The sequence below is a fragment of the Symsagittifera roscoffensis genome, chromosome 1, assembly GCF_963678635.1.
Source record: "Symsagittifera roscoffensis chromosome 1, txSymRosc1.1, whole genome shotgun sequence".
Classification (NCBI taxonomy): domain Eukaryota; kingdom Metazoa; phylum Xenacoelomorpha; order Acoela; family Convolutidae; genus Symsagittifera; species Symsagittifera roscoffensis.
Genome location: NC_087062.1, coordinates 69465563 through 69489651, shown reverse-complemented (window position 1 = coordinate 69489651; position 24089 = coordinate 69465563). Strand labels below are relative to the sequence as shown.

Here is a 24089-nt window from a genome sequence, read left to right as displayed (position 1 = left end):
ACAGCTCATAGAAACCATCTAATTGAATACTTTCCCATTGAAGAAAAAGCAAAGGAACTGGTGAATGACTATGTTTTAAAAGACCAGTCCTACAAACCATTCTATGAAAATCTAATGAAATCAAGGAATAAAATTGTCAATACACCACTAACCAACAAATCATTTCAAAACCCAATGGGTTCATCAGAATATTTACCTGTCGAAACACACCATAGACGAGAAAATAATATAGAACTACATGAAACTGAGCAAGAAAAAACCTTAACGAATATCGACTCAGGATTTCAAGAGCACAACACAGAAACTATACAAATGCCACATACACCAGGATTAGCTCAGAGAAGGCTAACATCAACACCTCTTTATCCAAACGAATGGTAATAACTTCGATGAATTGTCATATATACCAACTACATCAAGTCACAACCTCCAAAACGGACAGACATCTGTTCAAACGGGCTCGACAAATGAAAGAATTCAGAGACATCGGCGACAACCCAGCTTCTACCAAGCAGGATTCAACTAAGGAATCTCTTATAGTCTTCACTAGCTAAAAACTCATTTTGTAATCTCCGGGTCACCAATTTGGATACAAAAGATTATTCAAACTATGACCCCACACGCAATGGTCAATCAAACTAGTCAATTTTTTTTAAAAAACATTGGTTTCTTTCAGTAAAAAAAAACCAAAAAAATTTACTATTGCTAATTTTTAGCAACTTCGCGATAATGATGAAATTTACTACTCTACTTTCAACATTTATACCTCTTGTCATTCTACAGAATGATGATTTGGAAAACGTATCGAATTCTCTCAAAGTTACTCACTATGATTGTTCAAGCATGCAGGAAAATAAAATGTATGCTTTAAATCAAGTGGCCCCATGTAAAGTTAGCCCAGAAAACCTTTACACTACCGATAGCACATTTAGCGTATATCAACGGTCTTATAGAACATATGTGAACGCAGTTATGTGTAAAATTAAAACATTTACCATTCGTTATAATTGCGGAATGTGGGCACATTCTTCCATCGTTCACAATATGAACATGATAACCTATGAAATTATTATACCACCAAAAGATTGCAAAAAAGCAGCAAAGAACAACAAAATTACAGTGAATGAAGATGGATACACCCATGAACTAATTATAAAAATGGATGAAAGTATTTTACAACACAGAAAAGAAGGAACATCATTAGAAGGCGACAGTTCGACAGCATGCAAGAATAGGGGACAAATCAAACACTATAGCTACGAAACGCACATGCAAAAAGTTCAACTCAAAGTAAATCTAGAAACAAAACAAGTACAAAATCCTTACGGTATCCCATTACCATGCACAGTACTCAAAGGCGGATGCGAATCAACATCATTAGACCCTTATGCTTACACTTGGGACATGCCCGAAAATTGCGTAGTCACAAAATTGTTTTCTCAAGTACGCTAATAAGTTGGACCACCCTCAATATCATATACTGAGTGAGGGATCGGCACCCAATGGCTTAGACCTCAAATTTCGCATTTACAACAAGCAGCAAGAAGTCTGCAGCAGGTCAGGAGCATTAAATAAAACAAATTTTGAGTCCTTGTTTATTTCTTATTCAGGCGGTTTTGATATGAACACTGGTAAATCCAGCAACATACCACACGATGATAGAAATTACTATCAAATGCAAATAAATGAGAACGATCAAATAAGAGTGAAACCTTTGAACTATCCTCTGGGATCAGGTAATTTTTCATTCCTCCATGATGAACGTAACAATAAAAATCGGGATCCTCTTTGGCGCCATGTAGGTACCGATGAAATTGATAACGAACTTCATCTGGGCGCAAAGTTAGATTACATAATGTACTTTAATGCTAAACAACTCAGGCATTCTGAAATGACATTATTACAGAATCAATGTGAACTCGAAAGAACACAAATTTTAACAATAATGATCTAGCTTTACAAAATACCAGGCTTGCAGGATACATGTTAACCAGCAACCACTCTATGTTTTTGGACACCGATGGAGCAGTTGGCTGGCTGTATCACTGCCCTAAAAAAGTTTCACCTCTTAAAGTTCTCGAAAAATGCTTTGATCGAATACCGATCTTTTACAATGGGCGAACAATGTTTGTCGACCCTATTACCCGCCAAACTTTTCCTTTTGCCAACGAAATACATTGCGTTGGTGGATACAAAAATGCCTTTCAACTTGATTTAGATGATAAATTATCTTGGTACCAATTAATGCCGGCTCCAATACCTTTCAAGACTCCTTTAATGTTCGCTCCACAAGATATAGGCCATATTACGGAATTTCCCGTATACGATTCGCGACGCGCAGGCATGTATACCCCAAAACAATTAAAAGCTTTTTGGGATAACATTATTCATAACACAGCATCAACATCCATTCTCAAAAAAATTACAAGAACTGTTCTCCAAATGGACACATGGATTATGCAAATTCCGACGCTTTAACCGCTGCAATGGGTTTAAACCAAAAAATTTATCTAGATTCTCTGCTCTCACCAGGATTTTTCATGAATAGTTTCATCGGAACATTCGGTTTTGTTGTTTTTTTCCTAGAAAAAATCGGAATTTATTTTGCCTGTTTTCTTTTTCTCAAATTCCTGCTAGAAATAATAGTAGCAATTATTAAAGCTTTGGAAATTAATAAGCTAACAAATCGTACTATGAGCTTCTGGAAGATAATATTAGGTGCCACGTATAACCTTTTCGTTCTATCAGTTTTTACTTCTATTTTCTCAAACGAAAACTCCAATCTTGAATCATCAGATTTGCGAAACTCAAGACAAAAACAAATACGACAACAAAATCATAATCAAAAAATTTACCAAGAAAGCACTGCTTCAATACCTATGGTAGAGCGAAATGAGCCTGCAGTACCCTTAATGTCACCAGATTCGCGAAACGAACCTGGTTTATACCCAGACCTAAATAAACAAAATGAACATTTAGTACGGAACAGTGTAATAGGAACGATCTCTAGCACAACAATCCCTCATCCAACCACCAACAACAACACTCTAACACCAATCTAAGCAACAGTTTTCTATTTCAGAATGCCCTCAAGAAAACTGTGCATCCCCCTTGACTAAATGCTAGTCGATATACTAGACAGACAAGTTCTTTTATTGATCCAATTTCCCACACTTACAAATAAACTGTTTACACGAATAGCAGCTGTTGACTTGCCTCAACCAGGAACCAATAATTTTATACGCCTCATGCTAATTGTTTACCCAGGAAAAGTGATTCATGAAGCTGTCATTGAATCATCGAATCCCAAATTTAATTATATCTGTTCGTTTCTTCAAAGTAACGAATCTGCTATCATAAAAATTACGTCAGAAGGAGTTCATTTTTGTGTGTGAAATACCACGATACAAAGAATTTACTTGAACACAAACATTCAAATGTTGGTAGGAATTTTGGATCGAGACATTCGTTTATTAATTCAACTCCCAGGTCATGCAAACAAACTACTAGCATTAATAGCATCAGCAAGATTACCAAAAACCAAACCAAATGATTGCATTCACCTTATGATAATAACTTATCCTGAGGAAACTGTTCAAGAAATTGAAATTGACTCTTCAAACAAAAAATATGATTATATCTGTTCTTTACTGGAAGGAAATAGCTCAGCAGTCGTCATTACCGATTTCGAAGGAATTCAATTCTGTGTATAAGTATTAAACCAGAAACAACAAAATTGAATGGATACTTTCCAAATATAAAATATGGAGAAAAATAAATGTTCCTTGACACACTAAATCAAAATTTCTGCTTAATCTTATCTTGTCCTCATTTCCCAAAGAAATTCTATTCCCGGGTCACAACAGCAATTTTACCATCCGTAGCAATTGATAACAATTTACACTTAATTATCAACGACTTTCACCATAATCAAAATTACGATATTATCGTGAAGGAAACCAATCCTAGATACAAAGATATTCTTCACATCTTGAAGTATAAAAACTCAGCCATAATCGAAACTGCTTGTGAAGAAATTATTTTTTGTGAGAAAAATAATTAAATATAAACCCATGTTATTTAAACACAACAATCGTCACGTACTCCTTTACCAAATAGAAAAATCCTTCGACGCCTGTAACGGTTCATATTGTCCAAAACTTATCTTATATTTCGATTATTGTAACACGTGGGAAGACGGAACAATTGAAGTCTTTCACAACTCGCCATATTGGAATTTTTTCCTAGTTTTGTCGAATACTTGGTTAAGTCATCTGCCAAAAGACATAAGCGATTTCCATTCAAATGATCTCACTAACCTCTCGTAATCTATTTATCCGGTTACCAAACCTACGTTACTCACTTATTGGAGTAGAGAAACACTCTGAAAACTTTTATCTTTTACATGTGAGTAAGGTTAACTCCAGTATCTTAACTACAATCACAGTTCCAGGAAATCACCCTAATTTCCTTGAACTAAGTCATTTTCTTGCTTTTGACACAAATGCAGAATTTTTTCTAAATCCACCTATTTTCTCTAATTAGAAAAAATGATGTTTAATATCAACGACCAACCAGTTTCAGTTATTCATATAAAGAAAACATTTGAATTACAACCACATTTACAAGTTTACATGATAGTTAATGTTCGATACATCGAAACAGGTACTTTTGAGGAACTTAGTATTTACCCCACTTCCCGATATTGGCCATTCTTTCTTTTTGTATCTGATCACCCAGAGTCTTGTCCTACCAATATTGAATGTGAACATTGTACATTAGACTAGAATGATAATTTTTTACAAAGGAACCTTTGTCCAAATTAAAGGTTTCCAACGCTCCTTCATTCTAGCAGAAAATTTCAAAATAATCCCCATTTTTATAATTCATTTCGAAACGCTTTATAATGGCGAACTACACAGCACCATTATTAAACCAAGCAATAAATACTGGCATTTAATACTATGTCTTGCAAATAGCCTAACATTTCCCATTCCCTGCGATCTAGACCGGATTGAATGAGCAGTGAGAATGACAACTGAATGTCCTATATGTTTGGAAATTTGCGATCAAATGAAAAAATTACACAAAAATTTAGCTCCACAACCACCGCATTTAGTTTGCGTTAATTGTTATAATAAACTCAAGCTAAGAGCTAGTACACCATTCGCAAAAATTCCTTGCCCCATTTGCAGGCAGATTATTCATGTAATTAATATGACAGAATACGATGTCTGTAATATTTGCAACCAATTAGTGTTATCCAGAAACAAACGGAAGGGTGAAAATATGATAGTTAAGCACCCATATATTACTGTATGCAATAACTGCATTGAGAAATGCAAAAACATCTGCCCTATCTGTTTTTCCAAAATTGCCTTTGATGAGTTTTGGGCATAACTTCTTTTTATACAATGTCAAACGAATGCCCTGTTTGTCAAGAATTGAAAACAACCCTTCAATTCAGGAAATTTCACAAAAGAAAGTATCCACAACCATTTTATTTTATTTGTGATGAATGCTACATGACTCTTAAATTCAAAACTAACTTAATTTTTGACAAATTCTTATGCCAAATATGCCACCAGGATGTTCACGTATTAAATTTCGAACAAATTAACAAATGTCTGACCTATAAAGGCAATAAAAAAAGAAATAAACAATTATGCTGTTTGTTTAGGAAGTCGCAAAATGTTCTGCTTGGTAAGGGACATTGATTTTGTCCTTGATTATAATCTCCGCGTCGAAGTTGACGGTTACCAAGCGCGCACAAACCGTATTTATATTCATCCCGATCAACAGCAGTTGGATATTTTTTGCCAACGTTATAGTCCTGGCTTCCATGATGAAGAAAAATTTACTGTCAAAAGCAGCTGTAGATTTTTTAATATTATCTTAAATGCATTCAACAATGACGAAGATGTTATCGACATAAATTTCCAAACCTCCAATCGAATTATTTTTTAATTTTTCCTTCTTTAAAAAAGATGATACAGATAACTTTACCAGCTTTTATATATAAAATTTTTCAAGCTTGCTATTTTTATTTCCAAAGTTTTCTTTATGTTTCTCAACCCATTTTACAGTACTTCCGAAAAACCATTGAACAACCCACTCTTGAATGCCCAATTTGCTACTTACCAAAATCCAAATTCAAGAAACAACATCATAACGAGCCACATCATCCACCACACTTTATTTGTATAGACTGTCATGACCAAATTGTAGCCCATTTTTCTAAATATGGACAGATTTTATGCCCCATTTGCCAAGTCCCAAATTATACCCAATCACTTTCATATTACTCCCCTTGTTGTTTATGCAAAAAAAATGATTAAAAGCGCAAATTGGGGAAATACCCAAACGCAATGTATGGCAAGCTATCAACATCTTACTGATTGCCATCAAGGTATCATTATTTGTACAAGATGCCTCCCTAATACGGCACAATTTTGTCCCTTATGCCACATCCCTTGTGATTTTTCCGACCCCTGGAATTAATCCTCAACACTTTACGATGTCCATATACGATTCCTCTACCTTCCTACATTTGGTAAGATCTATAGACTTCAGTAATCAGCTCACAATTTATAAACCTTTTTAAATAACATTTAACACAAAAATCTCTTTTACACATGCTATATTATATACTATTTACCCCCCCCCCCGGTTTTTTCTAGTCCCTTTTACCTATAAAAGGGGACCCCATGGTAAGCCTGTGGATGACCCCAGGTGGAAATACATTTAAGATTAGGGGTTAATTAATGCCCAAATTTCCATTTTTTGCTTTAACTTCATAAGTTTAATATCTGAGCTTAACTCAGTGTTGTAAAGTGCTTTATTCCTGTGGTTAATAAACACCATGATCGTCTTTCTTGATTTGTATTTCTGTGGTTAATAAACACCATGATCGTCTTTCTTCATTTGTTTTCCGTGGTGGGTTTGTGAGAAACCATATGATTATATTTTCCACCTTTTATATATATACAATTTTACACTTTGTCCTTCATTGTTCAAACATTTGATAATTAGCCTTAATATCCGAATGTAATTCGGGATTTTGAATATTTGGTCATTTTATATTGATGTTTAGCAAAATGGAATACGACCCAATTTTAAACTGGAACTGCAGAAATGCAGACCCTGCACCAGAGGAATTTAAAAGAAAGCTGCCTCTCAGGAAGAAACAACGGAAACCGGTAGCAGTTCAATCTTTTTCAATGGACGACGGGTTAAATAAGAACCCTCGCAACTTTCCCAGTATAACCCAAAGATTGGAGCTGCAGAAGTGCAGAGAAACCAAATTGGATACGGAAAATCCAAAATATAAAACGAGTTTAAAGTACTCAATAAAGGAAAATTTTAACAGATGGAAACTGCCATCGTTCATAGAAGTCGTTAACTCAACGACACTGGGAAAGGCAATGATGCCTATCGACTTCATAACCCAGCCAGAAGGGGTTATAAAGAACGAAAACAGATTCTGGAAATTAAAGAAGAGGGAGGAACACGGCTACATCCTCAAGGCAGGATGCACGCAAGTCACCATCCCGTTCGAAGGAATAACTGCTTTTCCGAACCATGTAAAAGAAAGCAGACAGGAAGAACAGGACGACATCCAACAACTTACGGACGGAATGAGCAGACTACGAATCAAAAACAAGATTGAAAAGAAGAAAATCGTGAAGTTGCAACAAAAACTAGAAGCTTCACAGAGGAAGATATCGATCCTCAGATCATACAACGTAGAGCTTGAATCCGGAAGGAAGCTCTAGATAAAACCTAACTTGTCTTTATAACTTTTTCGTTTGATGTTCTCTTTAAATTTTATAACTATAGTATTTAGCCATTTAAGTGTTTAAATTTTCACCATGGTAACTGTAAGAATCGAACAGCTTAATTTTCTAAAAAAAGGGGTGAGTTGTAGTATTGCGAAATACTACACACACACAAAAGACCATTGTCTTAATTGTTTATTTAACGACCCAATTCTAAATTGGAGCGTGCCATTTAAATTAAAGCCTCTTTTCACTAAATCAGATATTGACTGATTTACTGTTATTAGGACTATAAAATCTTGTTTTGAAAATCCACTCCTTTTAAATACTTGTCCAATTTTTCTAAATTTTTCATGCTCAATATTTTAAAAGGGCGGCGATTATTAATACGTCCCTTTTAACTTAACTTGAAACAAACTGGATAAATATTTAGCAGTCTTGCCGGCTGCACTGAAATTCTCCTTGCTTTGATTAAGCAGAGGTGCACCTGCAATATGATGCATCAGAGAGAGTAATATGAACTTTTAATACGACAAACTGAAGGCTGCGGTTTTTATCAAAGGGGACTAATAAGTTGAAGATATTTGATTTGAAAAAATCAAATAAAAACTAGTTGAAAAATCCCTTATTAGAAAGGGAGAACAAAGGAGCAGGTGAAACCTGAATAATTAAAGATTGAATCAGCCGCCGGTTTATGCTTATGAGCAAAAGGACTGGCCTGAAATCTTCAGTGTTTCATTTTGCTCAGTCAGCAGCAAGTCATTTCTCTTCAGTCAAATCCTTTAAAAATAAATAATTTTTCTTTTCTGTCCTAACACTAAAATTAATCTAGCCCTTTTCATTTATAAAAAGAGAATAAATTCTCAGTTTAAGTTTGATTTGAAAAATTATACATCGAGATACTCGAGATACGCACCCCCGAGGAAGTCTGGACTACAAGTACCCAAGGGACTACGGCAAGACGATTCAGACGACCCAACCAGAAGTGCTGACTTGGACAAACATCAAGGGCAACCATACATTCTAATCAGCCACCGAACTTAGTAAGAAGATAAAATATTGATGAACAAAATAAGATTAGCTCAACCTCCCCTCATAGGTATATTTCTTTAAGCTGTTCGATTCATTTATATAATCTAATAACCCAGTGCTCTGTATCTAACCAACTAAATAATTCATACCTTTTCTAACTATTGTTTCTACTCTACTTTTTGTCAAGACAATTTGACGATCTAAGGTGAGACTTATAATTTAGGATAAAATTACTAAGAATTCAACCAGCAATGAGCGCTTAGTAAAATAGATGGAAAATCTGATGTCTGGAGTCCCTCAAACAAGGTGGCGCATACATGCCGATTCGACAAGTTTTTTGCTTTTAGAACTTCTTTTTATAGTTAATACAGTCACATTAATCGCATCAAGGTGCGTAAAGTTTTTTTAAAGACATAAAACTACAGCTGACTCTCAGGAAGCTCATGAAATAATAAGCTTACCTGTAGTATCCACGACTGCCTGCTGTTCTCCGTTGATGAGGACCTCGAAGTCATTGTACAAATCGGAGGACACATTCCAGAACTGACGAACTGCCTCGCCCGCCACTAGAGTCGCGAAGGAGATAGAACTCAGCTCCGGTGCAGGGGGTTCTGTTAAACAAAATTAGCTTTAGCAAACCAACCAATTTATAATAGCCAAAATCAAAAATAGATTACCCTTTTCTCGAGGGGGGATTTATGAAAACAAAACCGAAAAAAGCGTCTTCAGAAAAACTTTATGTTCGATTGTCCAAAAATGGACGTCGTAGAATAGGTTGGCCACGCGTCTCTTAGGTCGGCCACGTGAGGTAAAATAGGGTGGCCACGTGTCTTTTAAATAGGTCGGCCACTTCAGGTAAAATTGGGTGGCCACGTGTCTCACATAGGGTGGCCACGTGTAAAATAGGGTGACATAGGGTACTTCTATGATAGAGTGGTGGGCTCATTTTCCTCCCCCCCCCCCATCTCACACGAGCTACAATATATTAGTGTAACGAGTGGTTTTACGAAGTTGAGTATGAAGACCAAAAATGTTTGTCGTGGCCTTAGTCTGTATGTAAACAATGTGATCAAAAAATTTACATGTAAAAATTTGCAGTTGGGGGGGGGAGAGGAAAAAGAGCCGAAAAGTCCCTTGAAAACCACCAGGTCCCTTGCGAATAGGACACACAGGGCTCTGAAGTGTTTAAAAAATATGATCTCGCCATTCAGAAAGATGTCGCAGTATATTTTCAAACAAACTGTAAGTTTCTTAGTTTCGTAAAACCTCCCCCCTCAAAATTTTAAGGTGGAAAATTCAAAAAAAAACCTGCCAAAATCGAAATTTGATGACAAATAAGCTATTATAATTATGGTTGTTAAATCGTAAAATAAGTTGAAACGAGCACATTTCTTGATAAAAAAACTATAGTAATTACAGTTTTTAATCTGAAAGTTTTCTGACTCAACATCTTTCGCCAGATTTTTGAAATGAATAATTTATATGCTAACTAATTTTCAAAATTATAACATGGAAAATGCATGCGGGACCTGTCTATCATAGTTGCTTTTTCGAGGGACCACTCTATCATAGTAGTACCTGACATAGTGACCACGTGTCTCACAAACCGCTGTAACTAACGTCACTGATTTTAATTATGGTAAAAAATGAATGCCACGAGCTGATTATTTCTGAAATAATAGCTTTTTCTACTTTTTGACACAAAACTTTTGGGCACAAAATAGATAATTTTTCAAAAAATATATTCTCAAGACGGTTGATATTCTTTTCTGCATGACTTTTTGCTTTTTGATCTAAAAAAAATTTATTTAAAAAAATTCATAGAAAAAACTCATGCCTGAATAGCTCAAAATAGTTTCACGACTCTTTCATATGATTTTGAATCGTTACGCTGACGTAGCATCTAGAGTTACAGCGGAAAAAAATTAAAGAGTTTTTTTTCAAGGCACAGTGTGACCCAGGGTGAGTTGTAAACACTTCAAAAAGTTTTGTATCAAGTGAAAAAAGTATAAGTTTCACAATTTTTGCAATTTATTTGAAACCATTGCATTCAGGTTTATGAGCGGGACAGTCTCTCTTTTTCAACGCTTTACTTTTGTCGAGGCTCTTAACAGATATAGAAGCGGTGAATTCCCATAGGTTCCAATATTCATAGCTACCAAATTAAAAAACCAGTCGCATAAGTCCCAAAATTTATCTTATTGAACTCTGATTGGTTGAAACTTGAGCAAACGAATTTGTGGATTGGTTGTTTACTGTTCAACCAGCATAAACTCAAGCTGCAGAACAGTGACCGCCGCAGCCGCGTCAACGTGTTGCGAGCTTGCCACCAAAGGGTAGGACTCTATACGAATTATATAGTCCAACCCTTTGGGGGGTAGGCCCATCAGCGACCTTAAACCGAGACTGGCTAATTTAGTTTTTGATCATACGGACTTTGCGACTGCTTTTTTATTTTGGGACCTATGGGACTGATTTTTCATTTTGGAACCTATGAATGCGCACCATAGAAGCTTGCGATATGAGCTGCTTGATTATCATATTGTTTCACAGCACTGATTAACTTTGTGTTGTAAATCGGGGCTATTCTCATGCGCTAAGCACCGAATGAGCGACAAAACTCGTGAGCGAAGGACCGCAAACTGAATTAGCCGAAAATCAATTTTCAAAAAGAAGCAATTGTCATTCAATTAACTGAGGCAATATTTTGCTTGTTTCATAACGAAACCCTTGAAATGTAAAATTTGTTCCAATTCGGCGGCAGCCAGTGATATTTTGAAAATTTTGCATATTTCTGCCGTTTTTATATTCGGCCAATATCAATGTTCAGTCCCTGGAAATGTTTACTTTCTTTCCAAGTTTTAGATTACTGAAATCTGATTGGCTGATTTGTATTTTCGCGCATTTTGTTCTTTGTATATGAGGGATTCCACCTTGTAATACCTTTGTTTTTCAACAATTCAAACTATATCACTCGAGTTAATGAGCTTGATTAGTCTTCTATCTTACTTTTGGATCAATTTAATGAAGTGTACGCAAAAAAAGACAGAGGAAAAATTGTGCCCTCAAGTCCCTTTTGTAATAATTTGTTTATCAGATAACTAACCTATCAGATAAAGCTAACTTATCTAATAACTAACTTATCTAATAACTATCTAATAGATAAGTTATCTAATAACTTATCTAATAAAAAACTTATCAGATAAAGCTTTTAATTGAAAGGGTTGCTGATTGTGTCATTCGCGCGTGTTTTATATTTTGTCTTTCTTTTTAGCGCTTGATGGATTAGCAGGCCCCATTGTTTGTTATTTAGAAGTAACTATATGCATATGGGAGTCAAAAAAGAATTTTTCTCAGTGGAACTACTTATACAATCTGAAAAATTTTCACTGGGTAACTGTACTTCTTTTTTTATGGGTAAGTAAACAACTACGGTAAAAATTGTTTGGCACTGATATTGATTTGCTGGTTCTGATGCTGGCATTGATCAAAGATCACGCTTGGCCTTTATAGCCTTGACCGCACTGGTACCATGACCATTCTATAAGATATAGAGGAAAAAATATCTACATACTTTTTACATCAGCTTATTGTTTGCTGCAGTTCAATCTAATTATGCATGCGTCTTTTGATTTCGCAATCATCGAAAATTACCCAAAAAACCACATGAGTTTTTGAAATTACAACTAAGTGAATGGAAAAAGTCATTATTTGATTTAGCTCCCCAAAGTTTCTGAAACAAAGTGTCAGGAAAGTATCTCAAAACTTAAAGCTAAATTTCTTATAACAAAAGGTAAGCAGCTTGACTTGGAACAAACTTTTTTCATCAGTTTATTGTTTGCTGGATCATTTATGTTTGCTACATTAGTTTTTTTGTTCGTTGGAGTTCACTTCTACGCAGCATGCGTTTTCTGAGGCTTTATTATCATTAAAAACCATCCGAAACTCAACATGAATTTTTGAAATAACCTGAATTGGGAGGAAAAAAGGTCACCATTTGACTTAGTTCCACAAAGTTCATACAACAAGGTACAAACAGAGTATGTCAAAACTTTCAGCAAAATTCATATAATAAAAATAAGAAACCAGATAAACTTGACTTGGAGCAAGAAAATTGTTCTTGACTGGGAACAAGAGATGTTATTGTTTCAGAATGTTATAGTTCAGACCATTGGCAATGAGGAAAATTTTGTCTTCGGGTGTGTTTTATTGTTCCGACCATTGAAACCGGAGAGAAACTTTGTATTTGGGTGTGTTTTAAATTTTTTTCCACGCAACATCAGGCACCACAAAAAATCATCGAAAAGGAATGAAAGCTATATCATATTAAGAACCTTTCAGTCGAAATTCGAACGACATTCAAAAAAGTATCATAAATTATTAAAATATCTCAAAATAGTACAAAGCGCGACCCTTTGGGTAGGCAGGGAGTCGAATCTAAATCCGCTGGTGCAGTGAGGACATTTTTGAGTGATGTAAGAAAAACGATACAACAAAAATTTTATAAATTTACATTCTATAAATTTTCCGATTTAAGAGGAAGAGGGGTTCATAAGCCGTGAAATACGGCGACAATTCTAAATATTCTATTAACTAACTGCAAAAGTCATCCTTGTCATCGTAATAGCAGTCCTGGACGTCTCCGTTTCTGTCCTTGCATTGTAGAGTGTTCTTGTTATAGATAGGAATACAGGTGTTATAGTGGTGTCCATTATGCTCAAATGGAATCTGGCAGAGTTTGTCCAGTTGTCTACCCGGACAGAACCCACATTGTTCTGAAAAGAGAGGGAAAATGACATAACACATCCGTTTCAATTTTTCAGACAACTAATTGTTTTAAGACCAGCTCTATTTTCATTTTTTACTTTTCAGACAACTAATTGTTTTAAGACCAGCTCTATTTTCATTTAGATACTTCACTAGGGGTTATTAAAATCAACAATTGGGTCGTAACAGTTAGGTCATCCCTTATAAAATTAAGAGTCTGGGATCCGAAATTCAGCTTAAAAGCAGAAAAAGAACACTGCCTAGAAAATTCTCAAATATGATTATGCGTATATGATTAACCATGACCAACACCCAAGATAAAGCTGAAAACAGTAGCAAAATAATCTTATAGAAGGACGGACTCACCCATAATGTTGTATCTGAACTTTTCTGAAAAAAAAAAGAATTAGATTACACATAATTTGGAAAAATGCTTCTCAATTCAAATATATTGAATTAAGGCACTAACCCATATCTTGTTTGACGAAGGTTTCATTTTCCCCTGAAACAAATTTTTTTAAAATCAATGTTAATAAATGGCAAAGATGAAAGAAAAACTAAATTGTTTAAAATTGAACAAATTGAACTATTTAAAGAATTTTTTTACATTTCGATTAAGTTTAAAATCGACCTTCGAGAAGGCGTTGGGAATGAATTTCAGCAATTTTTTTCAAAAGATGCTAAAAACCATCATGATCTGAACAAAACTGAATCAAACCAACTTTTGGGGTCGTCAAAAGATCCATTTTGGAACGCCATAAAAAGCTTTTGGTCCAAAACTTGAGGATGAAACTGTACCAAAAAAGTGTTACAGGGAGCAATCATTTTTGAGGCGAGTAACTCATCACAAAACATGTACTCAGGGAACTTCTTTATAAACTTCTTTAAAATTTGACGCCGCATTCTTTTTCAACGAATTACATGTATAAACATAGCCAACAGACAGATGGACAAGAGAATTTTTCTAGAAAAAAAATTCGGTTTTCCCAGAAAAATGAGATGACCATAATGTTCTTTGAGTTTCTACAGTTTGATCAATAGTTAAATATCTTATTTCGCTGAGGATTCTGAAAATTAAATTCCACTTTCACTCAAGTTTGTGGTGTTCGATAGTGAATTTTGCCCTCCGTTTAACAAAAGAAATGAACTGAGCTTAAGAAACCAAGAGTAAAACCGCGAAAGAGAAAGTTTGACGCAGTAAAATCTGAAAACATTATAAAGTTTTTCCTGAAATACAGAGAAGGAAAAAATATCGTCTCGATCTTTATGAGAATCTGAGTTACGTTCATCAGCTCTTAAAAATTGAAGCGATTGGTTAAAAAAGATTAGGTAAAAACCATAACCTTGTTTCAAATGTTCAGAGAAAAATTCGTATAAAAACTAATACTGTAAAATTTTCGAAAACAATGAGTTTGAGCAATTTAGTCTCGTTTGAAACTACTTGTTGTTCCAACTCTCAAAGAACTTGCTGAATACTTGTGCACGGGCTGATTTTTTTATTCAGTCAATTTTGTTTTTAACTAAGCGTTTTTGATAAACGTTTTTCATGACATCGAAAAATTTTGTTGTCTGTAGCCCAAAAGTAAAACAAAATTCGACTGCTTTGACAACCTTTCAAAACGATATCGGGGTTTGAAATTGCTAATTGGGCCAGTTTGAAACAATTGAGCACAATATATTGCGTTCTTCTAACAAACGTAGGTGGCGGATGAAATTTTTCCAAAATGATATGAGGCAGGTCATTTCGTCCTTTTACTAGGATACCAGATGCTTATTCTATCTGTTTGTACTTTACACACGTGCGGTGGGATGAAAAGAAGGGATAATTGAAAAACTGGTTTTTTGTCAATATATCGACTGTTTAACTAAACATTTTTGACAATTTTTTTAAATTCTTTCTGAAAAACATTGCTGACCGGAGCCTAAAAATGAAGAAATAGTTCACCTGTGATCGTTTTTTATAAAAATTATTTTGAAATGATTTTGGGTTTACAGTGACGACTATGATTGAAATAATTAACGCGCGATTCAATGCGCGCTATATTTCGTTCTCTTAAAGCGTAAGAGGCATATTTAATCCTTCCAAATTAAGCTTAGGCAATTTATATAATCTGACTAAAAAAATATCACCCACAACAAAATATCACTTGGAGTTTTGTATAACTTTGGGGGACAAAATTAAGAAATAAAAGTTTTCGAAGTATTCAAAGTTTTTCATTTTTCGAACACTATAAAATTTATATTTTCCACCAAAAAAACTTGTGATCGACGATAGAGGGCAAGCAGTGACGGAACGTATCCAGAGTGCTGAAAAAAAATAAATCCCAGTTTAGATAACGTATTTTAAACAGCAAAAAATGACAGAGAAGATAGCTAAAAGTTTTTAAATGCAAATATGATAAAATGTGAAAGTCGAAAAAAAAAATCAAAAAATGTCCGCTAAAGTCAAGCAAAGTAGTCGAACAATGTCCGGTATAGTCGAACAGAGCCACGCAAAATCGAACAAACTTGAAAAATGTCCAGTAAAATTGAACAAAGAGAAAAACGAACATCATTTGATTCAAAATCTTGAAAAAAGACATCGTTCGACTCACAAAGTCAAAAGCGGGCATCATTTGACCGCTTCAATCGAATCATGAGTCGAGCATTTTAGCCGGAATGCCGTCACAACAGTGACCGCATGTTTTTATGAAGTAACCTGTCTGTTTTTCTCAAAAACTTTGAGCTGAAACTCTTTTATCTTCCAAACAAACTATCATTGCGTAGCCATGATGACTATTTAATAGTTATCAGAGAAATTGCGTTCAGACAATTCGGTCACAGATAACTCAGCTGATTTCAAATTTAGAAAATTCAGTCATATGAGCAAAACAATTTGGCCAAAGACTATCAGACAGTTTTAAAACTTTTAATCGTGCGCTTAAAAAGTCTTCATCGGCGGCAAAACATAAAAGTTTTGATTATACGGCTTATATTTATTTTTTTATCAAATACACATGAAACAAACGAAAAAAGAGAACTAAAAGTATACTTAAACAAAATAGAGTTCTAAGCAAACCAATATAATCATTAGTCCGGGTACGCTCACTTACCGGTAACGAGCTCCTCAAAAATCTAAACAAAAAGTTTGTAAGTGAAATCCAACAAAAGGCAAGAACGCTCAACTGGTAACGCTCCCCGACAGATTGATTTTGAAGCCAAAGTTCACAGCGCCATCAAAAAAAAGCGGCCTGATACAAAAATTCAATTCTGTTTCTTCCATCTGGGCAAGGCAGTATGATGAAATCTAAGAAAACTTGGGTTTACGCGCAAGTTCATGGACGTCGATTAGTTTCGGTTAAATGTCAAAAAAATTGATTTGCTTGGCCTTCGTTCCTGTTGACGAATTAAGGTTCGCATTTGAAAAGCTCCAAATAAAGGATTCTTCAATGGATTTTCAGAGTATATCGGACACCTTTGAAGACACCTATACTGGTGTCGGCCGGGGAAACAGACACGTCTAACCGAAGTTTGAAATTGCCTATTGGAATTTTTAATCGGGCGCTCAGCGGAGAATCTCGTACGAAAAATGCATTGGAGTCAGAGATTGGTAGCCTCAATAAATTCGTGTCGACATAGCACCCTGCCATCCCGAAGCTCATCGCACCTTTCAAAGACGAACAAAAAATGCCGAAATTAATGTAGAGAGACCGATGGCCGGTAACATGGTTCAAATACGAAGCCAAAGTGTTCAATCGCCAATGAGAAAATCGTGCAAAACTCAAAAAAGTGCAATAGAGACCATATACAGAAGCATTCGAAACTGTGTACTTTTAATATACGTATACCCCTCAACTTTAAGCACAGCAAATTTGTTTTGATCGTTGAAAATTGTTATTTGAAGTTTCAAACTTTTTTGTTGAAGTGTTGAAGCCCTCTGACTCTCATAAAAATAGATTGTTTTTGCTTTGAATGTTAGTTTTTGCTTTGATCTAGTCTCTTTAATCTAAATTGGCTGAATTATCTTTGGCTGAATTGTCTGAGTTTTCTGGCTGAATTGTCTGTATTTGAAAGTAGCTGAATTGTCTCTGCGCCTATAAAAACGCAAACAAAAGCCAATATTTGACTTTCATAAACTGACTTCACAAAAATTTTCACTAGTGGTGATTGTCAGCTTATTGTTTTATGTCCAATTTTAAGAAAAATGAAAGCAAACAAAACCGTTTAAAATGTCAAAAAAAGTTGCGGCTTTTTTTAATCTAAATTAAATGTTTAGTCCATAAGAGACAGACTTATTCAAACGAGAAACATGCTTTTTGCTGTTTTTTACAACCAACCTGTCAAAAACATCAGGTTGTTTGGAAAAGATTTGAAAACGTGGTGATGTTTTTGCAAATTTTCAATGCATTACCGTCAATCTTGGTAATAGAAAACTTGAAAGTCTTTACAAAAACTCTCAAGATAATTCAAATTTTTTGTAAGCTTCAAGTTTTTCCATTCAAATTAAGTGCAAGGGGAAACAGATATGACTTCAAAGAGTATTTATATAATTGTTTTCTTCTTTAAAATTCTTAAAATTATTGAGACACTCTGTATTTTGATCATTAAATATCTGGGGTCATTTTTGCAAGTACATAATTTTTTCAGAGCCGGATGGAAAACGCTTTGAGTTTCATGGTTTGAAAAAACTGAAAGGCGTTAAAGCAGTATACTTTTTCAACCTAAATCATCATCTAGTTGTCAAAATATAATTACCTTGGAAGTTCATGGTCAAATTATACTGTTACCAATATAAAAAAAACCTTCGATAAAAACGCTGCTAAAAATTGCAAGGACTGAAAAGCCGAAGTCAGGGGTAACTAAAAATGTTAGAAAAGATGTCGAAAAATAAATCGTTACAGGCACTGAAACTGACAGGAAAAACTGTATATGCCTGGAATGAAGTCACGGATGTAATCAAAATAATCAAACTTTTCGTAACTGAAAGTTTTTTAGATTTTCTCAAAAACTACCGGTGGCTGTGTAATCATTTCAAAAATTTTTTTTTAAAATAAATTAAAATATTCTTTTAAGTTCCCGTTGTTATTAAAGACAAGAAATAAAAAACGAAATCAACCATTAAATTACATAATATTTGCTAAAAGATCCTGAAAAGAATACTATATCGGATCAGTACCTGTTGTGGAAAAATACTTTCGACACTTGGATATATTTTTGAAATTCTTTCGATTTAGTATGATACCATACACAAGCATTTTATGATGAACTTGATTTTGCGGTGAAAAGCACTTTAGGCCATAGCTCGTTACCACTCATAGAGATGGGACAGAAAAAAACTTTTGAATGAGAAATCAAGGAGCTGTCCCAGATGTCTTTGATACCAATTTCGAGCACCTATCACACAATAAAATTACTCACAAGTGTAGAGTACGAGCTGCATCTGCATGTTTAATCTAAATATCACTTACAGTTCCTGATAGGAAACTCCACGACACCGGCACTTAGTCCCTGTCTCACTGGAACAATCGACACATTCTGAGTGGTGCATAGGTCTACGCTAACTGGAACACTCAGAGCTAAAATGAACGAAAATTGTATAAAATTGTAGTCATATATAACCGTAAACCATGATTATTGCTGCGAACTTCGAAGAAACTAAGGAATAAGGCTTGGGGCAATTTTCTTATTCAGACCTATTTCAGTGATAGAAAAAAAATGTTTTTAACGAAAGTATGTAAACCCAGTGGAGGATTTAGGGGGGCGGGGGTGGACGCACCACCCCCCTCAGGATTTGGTGACGGACCCTAAAATTTTTCTAAAGGCGCCTTTGGCGGCAATATGTACTAACTTTGAGGGGAGAGCGCGCGCCAAAAAAAAACGCAATTTTTTGGCCGAAATTTTCCAACAAGTTTAATATGGGGTCTTTAGAGTGATTTGAAAGAGCTGAGAAAATCAGTTTGGTCGACCTAAAAAAAAAGATCGAGAAAAATTTCATTTTTATTTGAAAATCCACCCTTCTCTTGAGAAATTCCTAGATCCACCTCTGTATGCACCCCAATGAAGATATCGACTCTTTGAATACAAATTTTAAAAGTTATTTCAGCTGCAATCTCCGTTTTAGTTAAGCTCTGAGAGTTTGAAAGCTGTCAAAATTGTAATGTTCTGGTGTGAGTTCTGTGCGCTTTGATGATTTAATATATGATACTGTAGCGTATACCTACGCAAATTTTTTTATGTGCGGCGAATTTAGGGACTGGCTTTCAAGAAATTCATATAATTACACTTTTTCAATTAACCTTTCGAAATCGGTCTGATTGACTGTATCTCTTTCCCGTTGAGCAGGAGGGAGTAGTAGTCATCCATGAACTGGTTGAAGAAGTCTTCCGGGATTTCCCACTCGATGAACAAGAGGGTGGGAGTGAGGAAAAAGAAGCTGTATCTCAGAGGTTGACCACCGGAACCTGGAAATTAACATAAGATTGTTCCTATGAGGCGCAGTTGTTCCGAGCACCGTTTTTGTCTAGGTTTGTTTACGAGGAACGGACACAGTATGGAGCCTTATCTGATCCCATACAGTGTTTTTTGTGCTACTTGATTTGTTGAGAAGCAAAACAAAAAACCTAAAGTTACCATTTTGTGAAGTGGTCAGAATCAAAAAATATTGAAAAATTTGAATATAACAACGGTAAATTTGTACCATAAAAGTTTCACGGATGTTTCTTAGCATAAAAGCAGGCAAATATTAATTGCTAACAAAATGTGTAATCAAATTACGAGCTCAGGTTTTTCATTGACACGTTTCTCTCGACACTGATACAAGTTTTTTGATTTTTTTAGAATGGGAATCATAGCTGAAAGACTCTGCAACGAGTTTCTTTGAGTTAGTCAAAGTTGAATAAAAGTCTATCGGCATAATTTTGCTCAATCACTGTAGGAGAGTAGTCGTAACAAAGACACTTTTAGTTTTTTGAATAAATGGTTTATTCAGTTTTAAGAATTTTTTTTTCGTTTTGCAGCATTTCAAAACGATCAATGAATTACTGAATAACGCCACAAAAAATAGGGGTAAACAGTGGTTACACAAGTAGCGCAAATTATTCCGTTAACTGTGATTATTGACCAAAAAAAAACACTTTTTAAACTCGAACCAATTTTGTGTCGATTCTGTTTTTTTTTAATTTCAACATTCGAATATTTTTTAGTTTCGAAAGTGGATTTTGATTTTCAGTTTTCCTATTCAAATAAAAATTTTACTCATGGATCGAATTTTCTCAAATTGGGTTTATTTTACCAAAAAACTGTCAATGATAAATTGTTCTAGAAATTCAAAAAGCTTTCAGGGCATGCATTTTTTTTTCAAAATTTCGAATGCTGAAGCTTTTTGAAAAAAAAGTCAGAATCGACACAAATTGTTTCGAGTTTAGAGAAAAAATGTATGCCCTGAAAAATTTTTGAATTTCTAGAAAAATTTATTGTTGACAGTTTTTTGATAAAATTAACCGTATTTGAGAAAAGTGAATCCTAAATACATTTTTTATTTGGCTAGGAAATCTCAAAAGCAAATTCCACTTTCGTAATAAGAAACGATCACGTTTTTCGTGACGTTTGGTACCGCGACATCTCGCAACACAATACGACACGTAAATTTAAAGAAAGCGACAACTCGCAAAATATTATTATTATAGAAAAATTAAAGTAGAAAAAACTATTACTATAGAGTTTCGGTTTAAGATTGCCGATTTAATGAGTTTAATGGTTCCATTAAAGGACAACCGGCTCTAAATTTTGTATTAAGTCCTATCCTCTGTTAGCAAGCTCGCAACACTTTGGCGCGATCGCTGCAATGACTATTTTGCGAGTTTTTTCTTATGCGAGTTGTCTTTTATTGCGAGTTATCTTTTGTTTCAAGTTGTCCTTTAATCTCTTATTATTAAAAAAACTGTCTTGTAGCAAAGTCAAAAGGATTTTTGTGAGAACTCGCTGATTATCAACAAGCGACTAGATTTCCTAAATTGAGAATTGAACAAAAAAATGATGTGTATTTTGGCTCTGTTGTTCAAGTTTGTTTGATGGCCGTTTTCAGCTATTTAAGCTATTTTGAGCCCATGGTGGTAGCCCGGAAGTAAGAGGATAAGATTAATATAATGAAAGATATGAAAGTTAATAAAAATACATTCAAACATTATCTATAAATCATCGCATAAGTTGGAGTACATAGATAGAGATAAGCTCGAATAGGGGTTTTTAGTCCTTAATTTTTATAAACAGCCTAATACTAGATACCTTGTGTCTGACAGTTAATTTGAACAGTACTGCCGCCGTCATCGTACTCCACATAAAGGAAGTCGTCATTGTATCGACACGACATCGGTATCAAGGTCCGAACCGAACAGGTCAACTCGGTAGCAAGGGGCAGTTCTTTAATAGTCGAAGAGTCAAATGATAAAGCACCGTTATTTTGGGAGGAAACAGGTTGCCTAGCAGCAATCAATATTTGCCCATTTAGAGTCCGGATGATGATTTCGTACGCATTTGGTTTGACAGTCCCGGAGGTGGGTTCATTCCAAGACAACTGGACCGCAGTTGGAGCGGAGTGTGTTTGCTGTAAATTGCCAACTGGATCTGGACCTGAAATGGCAACAGCGATAATCCTCTGCGTACAATTTACGATGAAACCTTCCGTTTTCTCGCAAAACCTTTGTTTCAGCAATCAAAAATTTACACCATTTTGAGTTCTATGCAAAGAAATTATTTGAATATACCGCTAAAAAAATTTGTCCCACTTAATTTAAATAAAAATTCTTTTTTCACTCAAAATCGAAACTCAAATATACAATCTAACTTATTCGCTGTAGAACTGAACTCGGAATAAAAAAGAATTCATATAAAACATAAAATTTAAACTTTTTTGGATAACTACATACAAAGTTCGGGTGATGTTTTCAAAGTCTTCTTCTTCCAAGTTATCGAGTGTCATTTAGAAGTTAAAACCATAAAGTTATGAATTTCAATTTTCTAAGCAATCATTTGCTGCTTGGTCTTTTGAATTCTTCAATTAACTTCTTCGTCTTCTTCTTTTTTCAGATTGCTCAATCACTAACGAAAATTTGAAACTACGTTTCTTATAGTAGTAATAATAATAATGTGCATTTCGAGAATGATCTAAAAAGATTTTTTTCTCGGATACGTTTTTTTACAACTTCTCTCAAGGATCAAAAAGACAAAAAGCTGGTATTAATTTTTCTTTCAACCAATCTAAATTAAGTTGAGTAATTTAAACTTGCTCATTGGACGTTTGACATTTGCGCATTTCAAGATTTTAAAAAAGACAAGCAACCCGATTAATCTAAAACCAACTGTTTATGGCTTTTAACAAATTTATCGGACGTCTCAAATTTTTGAATTAATGCTGAACTTCAAGCTGAATTTTATTAGAAATAGTTCTTTAAATTTTGCGTTCGCCTTTTTGTCGGCGTTTTATCTGTTCTTTTCTATTGTAAATTTGCATAATTATCGCTGTTGAAGGAAAATTGTTTTGAAGATAATGACTTGAGCTTATATTAGAAAATATTCACCTCTGAAAAAGCACTATCAATATGGTTTGCCCTTATGAGGTGGCGTCCCTCATGCTTGATGGACCGAATGCTTGAAATTAATTTAAGTTTACTTTCAGTCAATCAGAATTGAGTATTCAAAATCTCAAAGTAAATTGCGAAAATCTCAAAGTAAGAAAATAAATCCAGGCCATTAGTGTTAATATTGACCGATTAGATAATAAGCAGATGAGTTTTCAAGACTGAAAAATTCTTATGATTTTGAATTCATTATTCTTGATGAATGATGATTATCTGAATATTAATGCGGTTTTAACCCGCAATTTGTATTTTTTTTGATTATTTTCCATTGATTTAATACATTTTCTGTAAATATTGACTTCAATTTTGTGAGAAAGGCATTTAGCCAATAAAAAAGCTTAGCGATTTTAATTGGTTGAAATTTTTCAAGCATTCGGTCCTTCAAGCATGAGAACCCTCCCCCTCTTTTGACAGTTCAAACGCAATTTTGAAAATTCGGTTGTATTTTTAACTCTATTTCTTTGTCTCAACTTCAGAATTATTTTGGAAACTTAAGACGTTGTCCAATAAATTTGTTAAAAGCTATAATGACTTGTTAATTTAATCAAGGTCACCAATTGTGAGGCGAAATTTTGTAACACACGACAAGTCGTAACATGCGACAATTCGTAAACATAGTCAACAAATAGTTGGAAAGGAGTCAAGGAAAGCAAGGACACAGAAAAATACTGAAAAAAAAACTTTCTCGTTTTTTAGACAAAAATTCAAATATTGAATTTCAAAGAGAACAATATATGCTCATAAAGCTATTTGAATTTCAAGAACTATTCATGCTTGTCAATTTTACGATAAAACTTATCTAGTTTAAGAAAACTGAATCAATAGGTAATTTTTTTATTGTGGAACAGTGGAGCGAAGTGGAGCTAGTGTATACTACTTACCAATGACTTGTTACGAA

The 24089-nt window shown here is 34.5% G+C and overlaps 1 protein-coding gene across 1 annotated transcript in view; it reads right to left on the bottom strand.

The window, feature by feature from the left end:
• The window catches only part of LOC134839535 (uncharacterized), a 169443-nt gene that overhangs the window by 20282 nt on the left and 125072 nt on the right, over window positions 1-24089 (bottom strand). The window contains exons 24-30 of the mRNA XM_063855125.1: window positions 21840-22184; window positions 19853-20017; window positions 19025-19132; window positions 14047-14079; window positions 13944-13967; window positions 13409-13585; window positions 9272-9421 (exon numbers count right to left, since the gene is read on the bottom strand). Of these exons, the coding sequence (XP_063711195.1) occupies window positions 9272-9421; window positions 13409-13585; window positions 13944-13967; window positions 14047-14079; window positions 19025-19132; window positions 19853-20017; window positions 21840-22184 (1002 nt within the window). The remainder of the gene's footprint in view (window positions 1-9271; window positions 9422-13408; window positions 13586-13943; window positions 13968-14046; window positions 14080-19024; window positions 19133-19852; window positions 20018-21839; window positions 22185-24089) is intronic.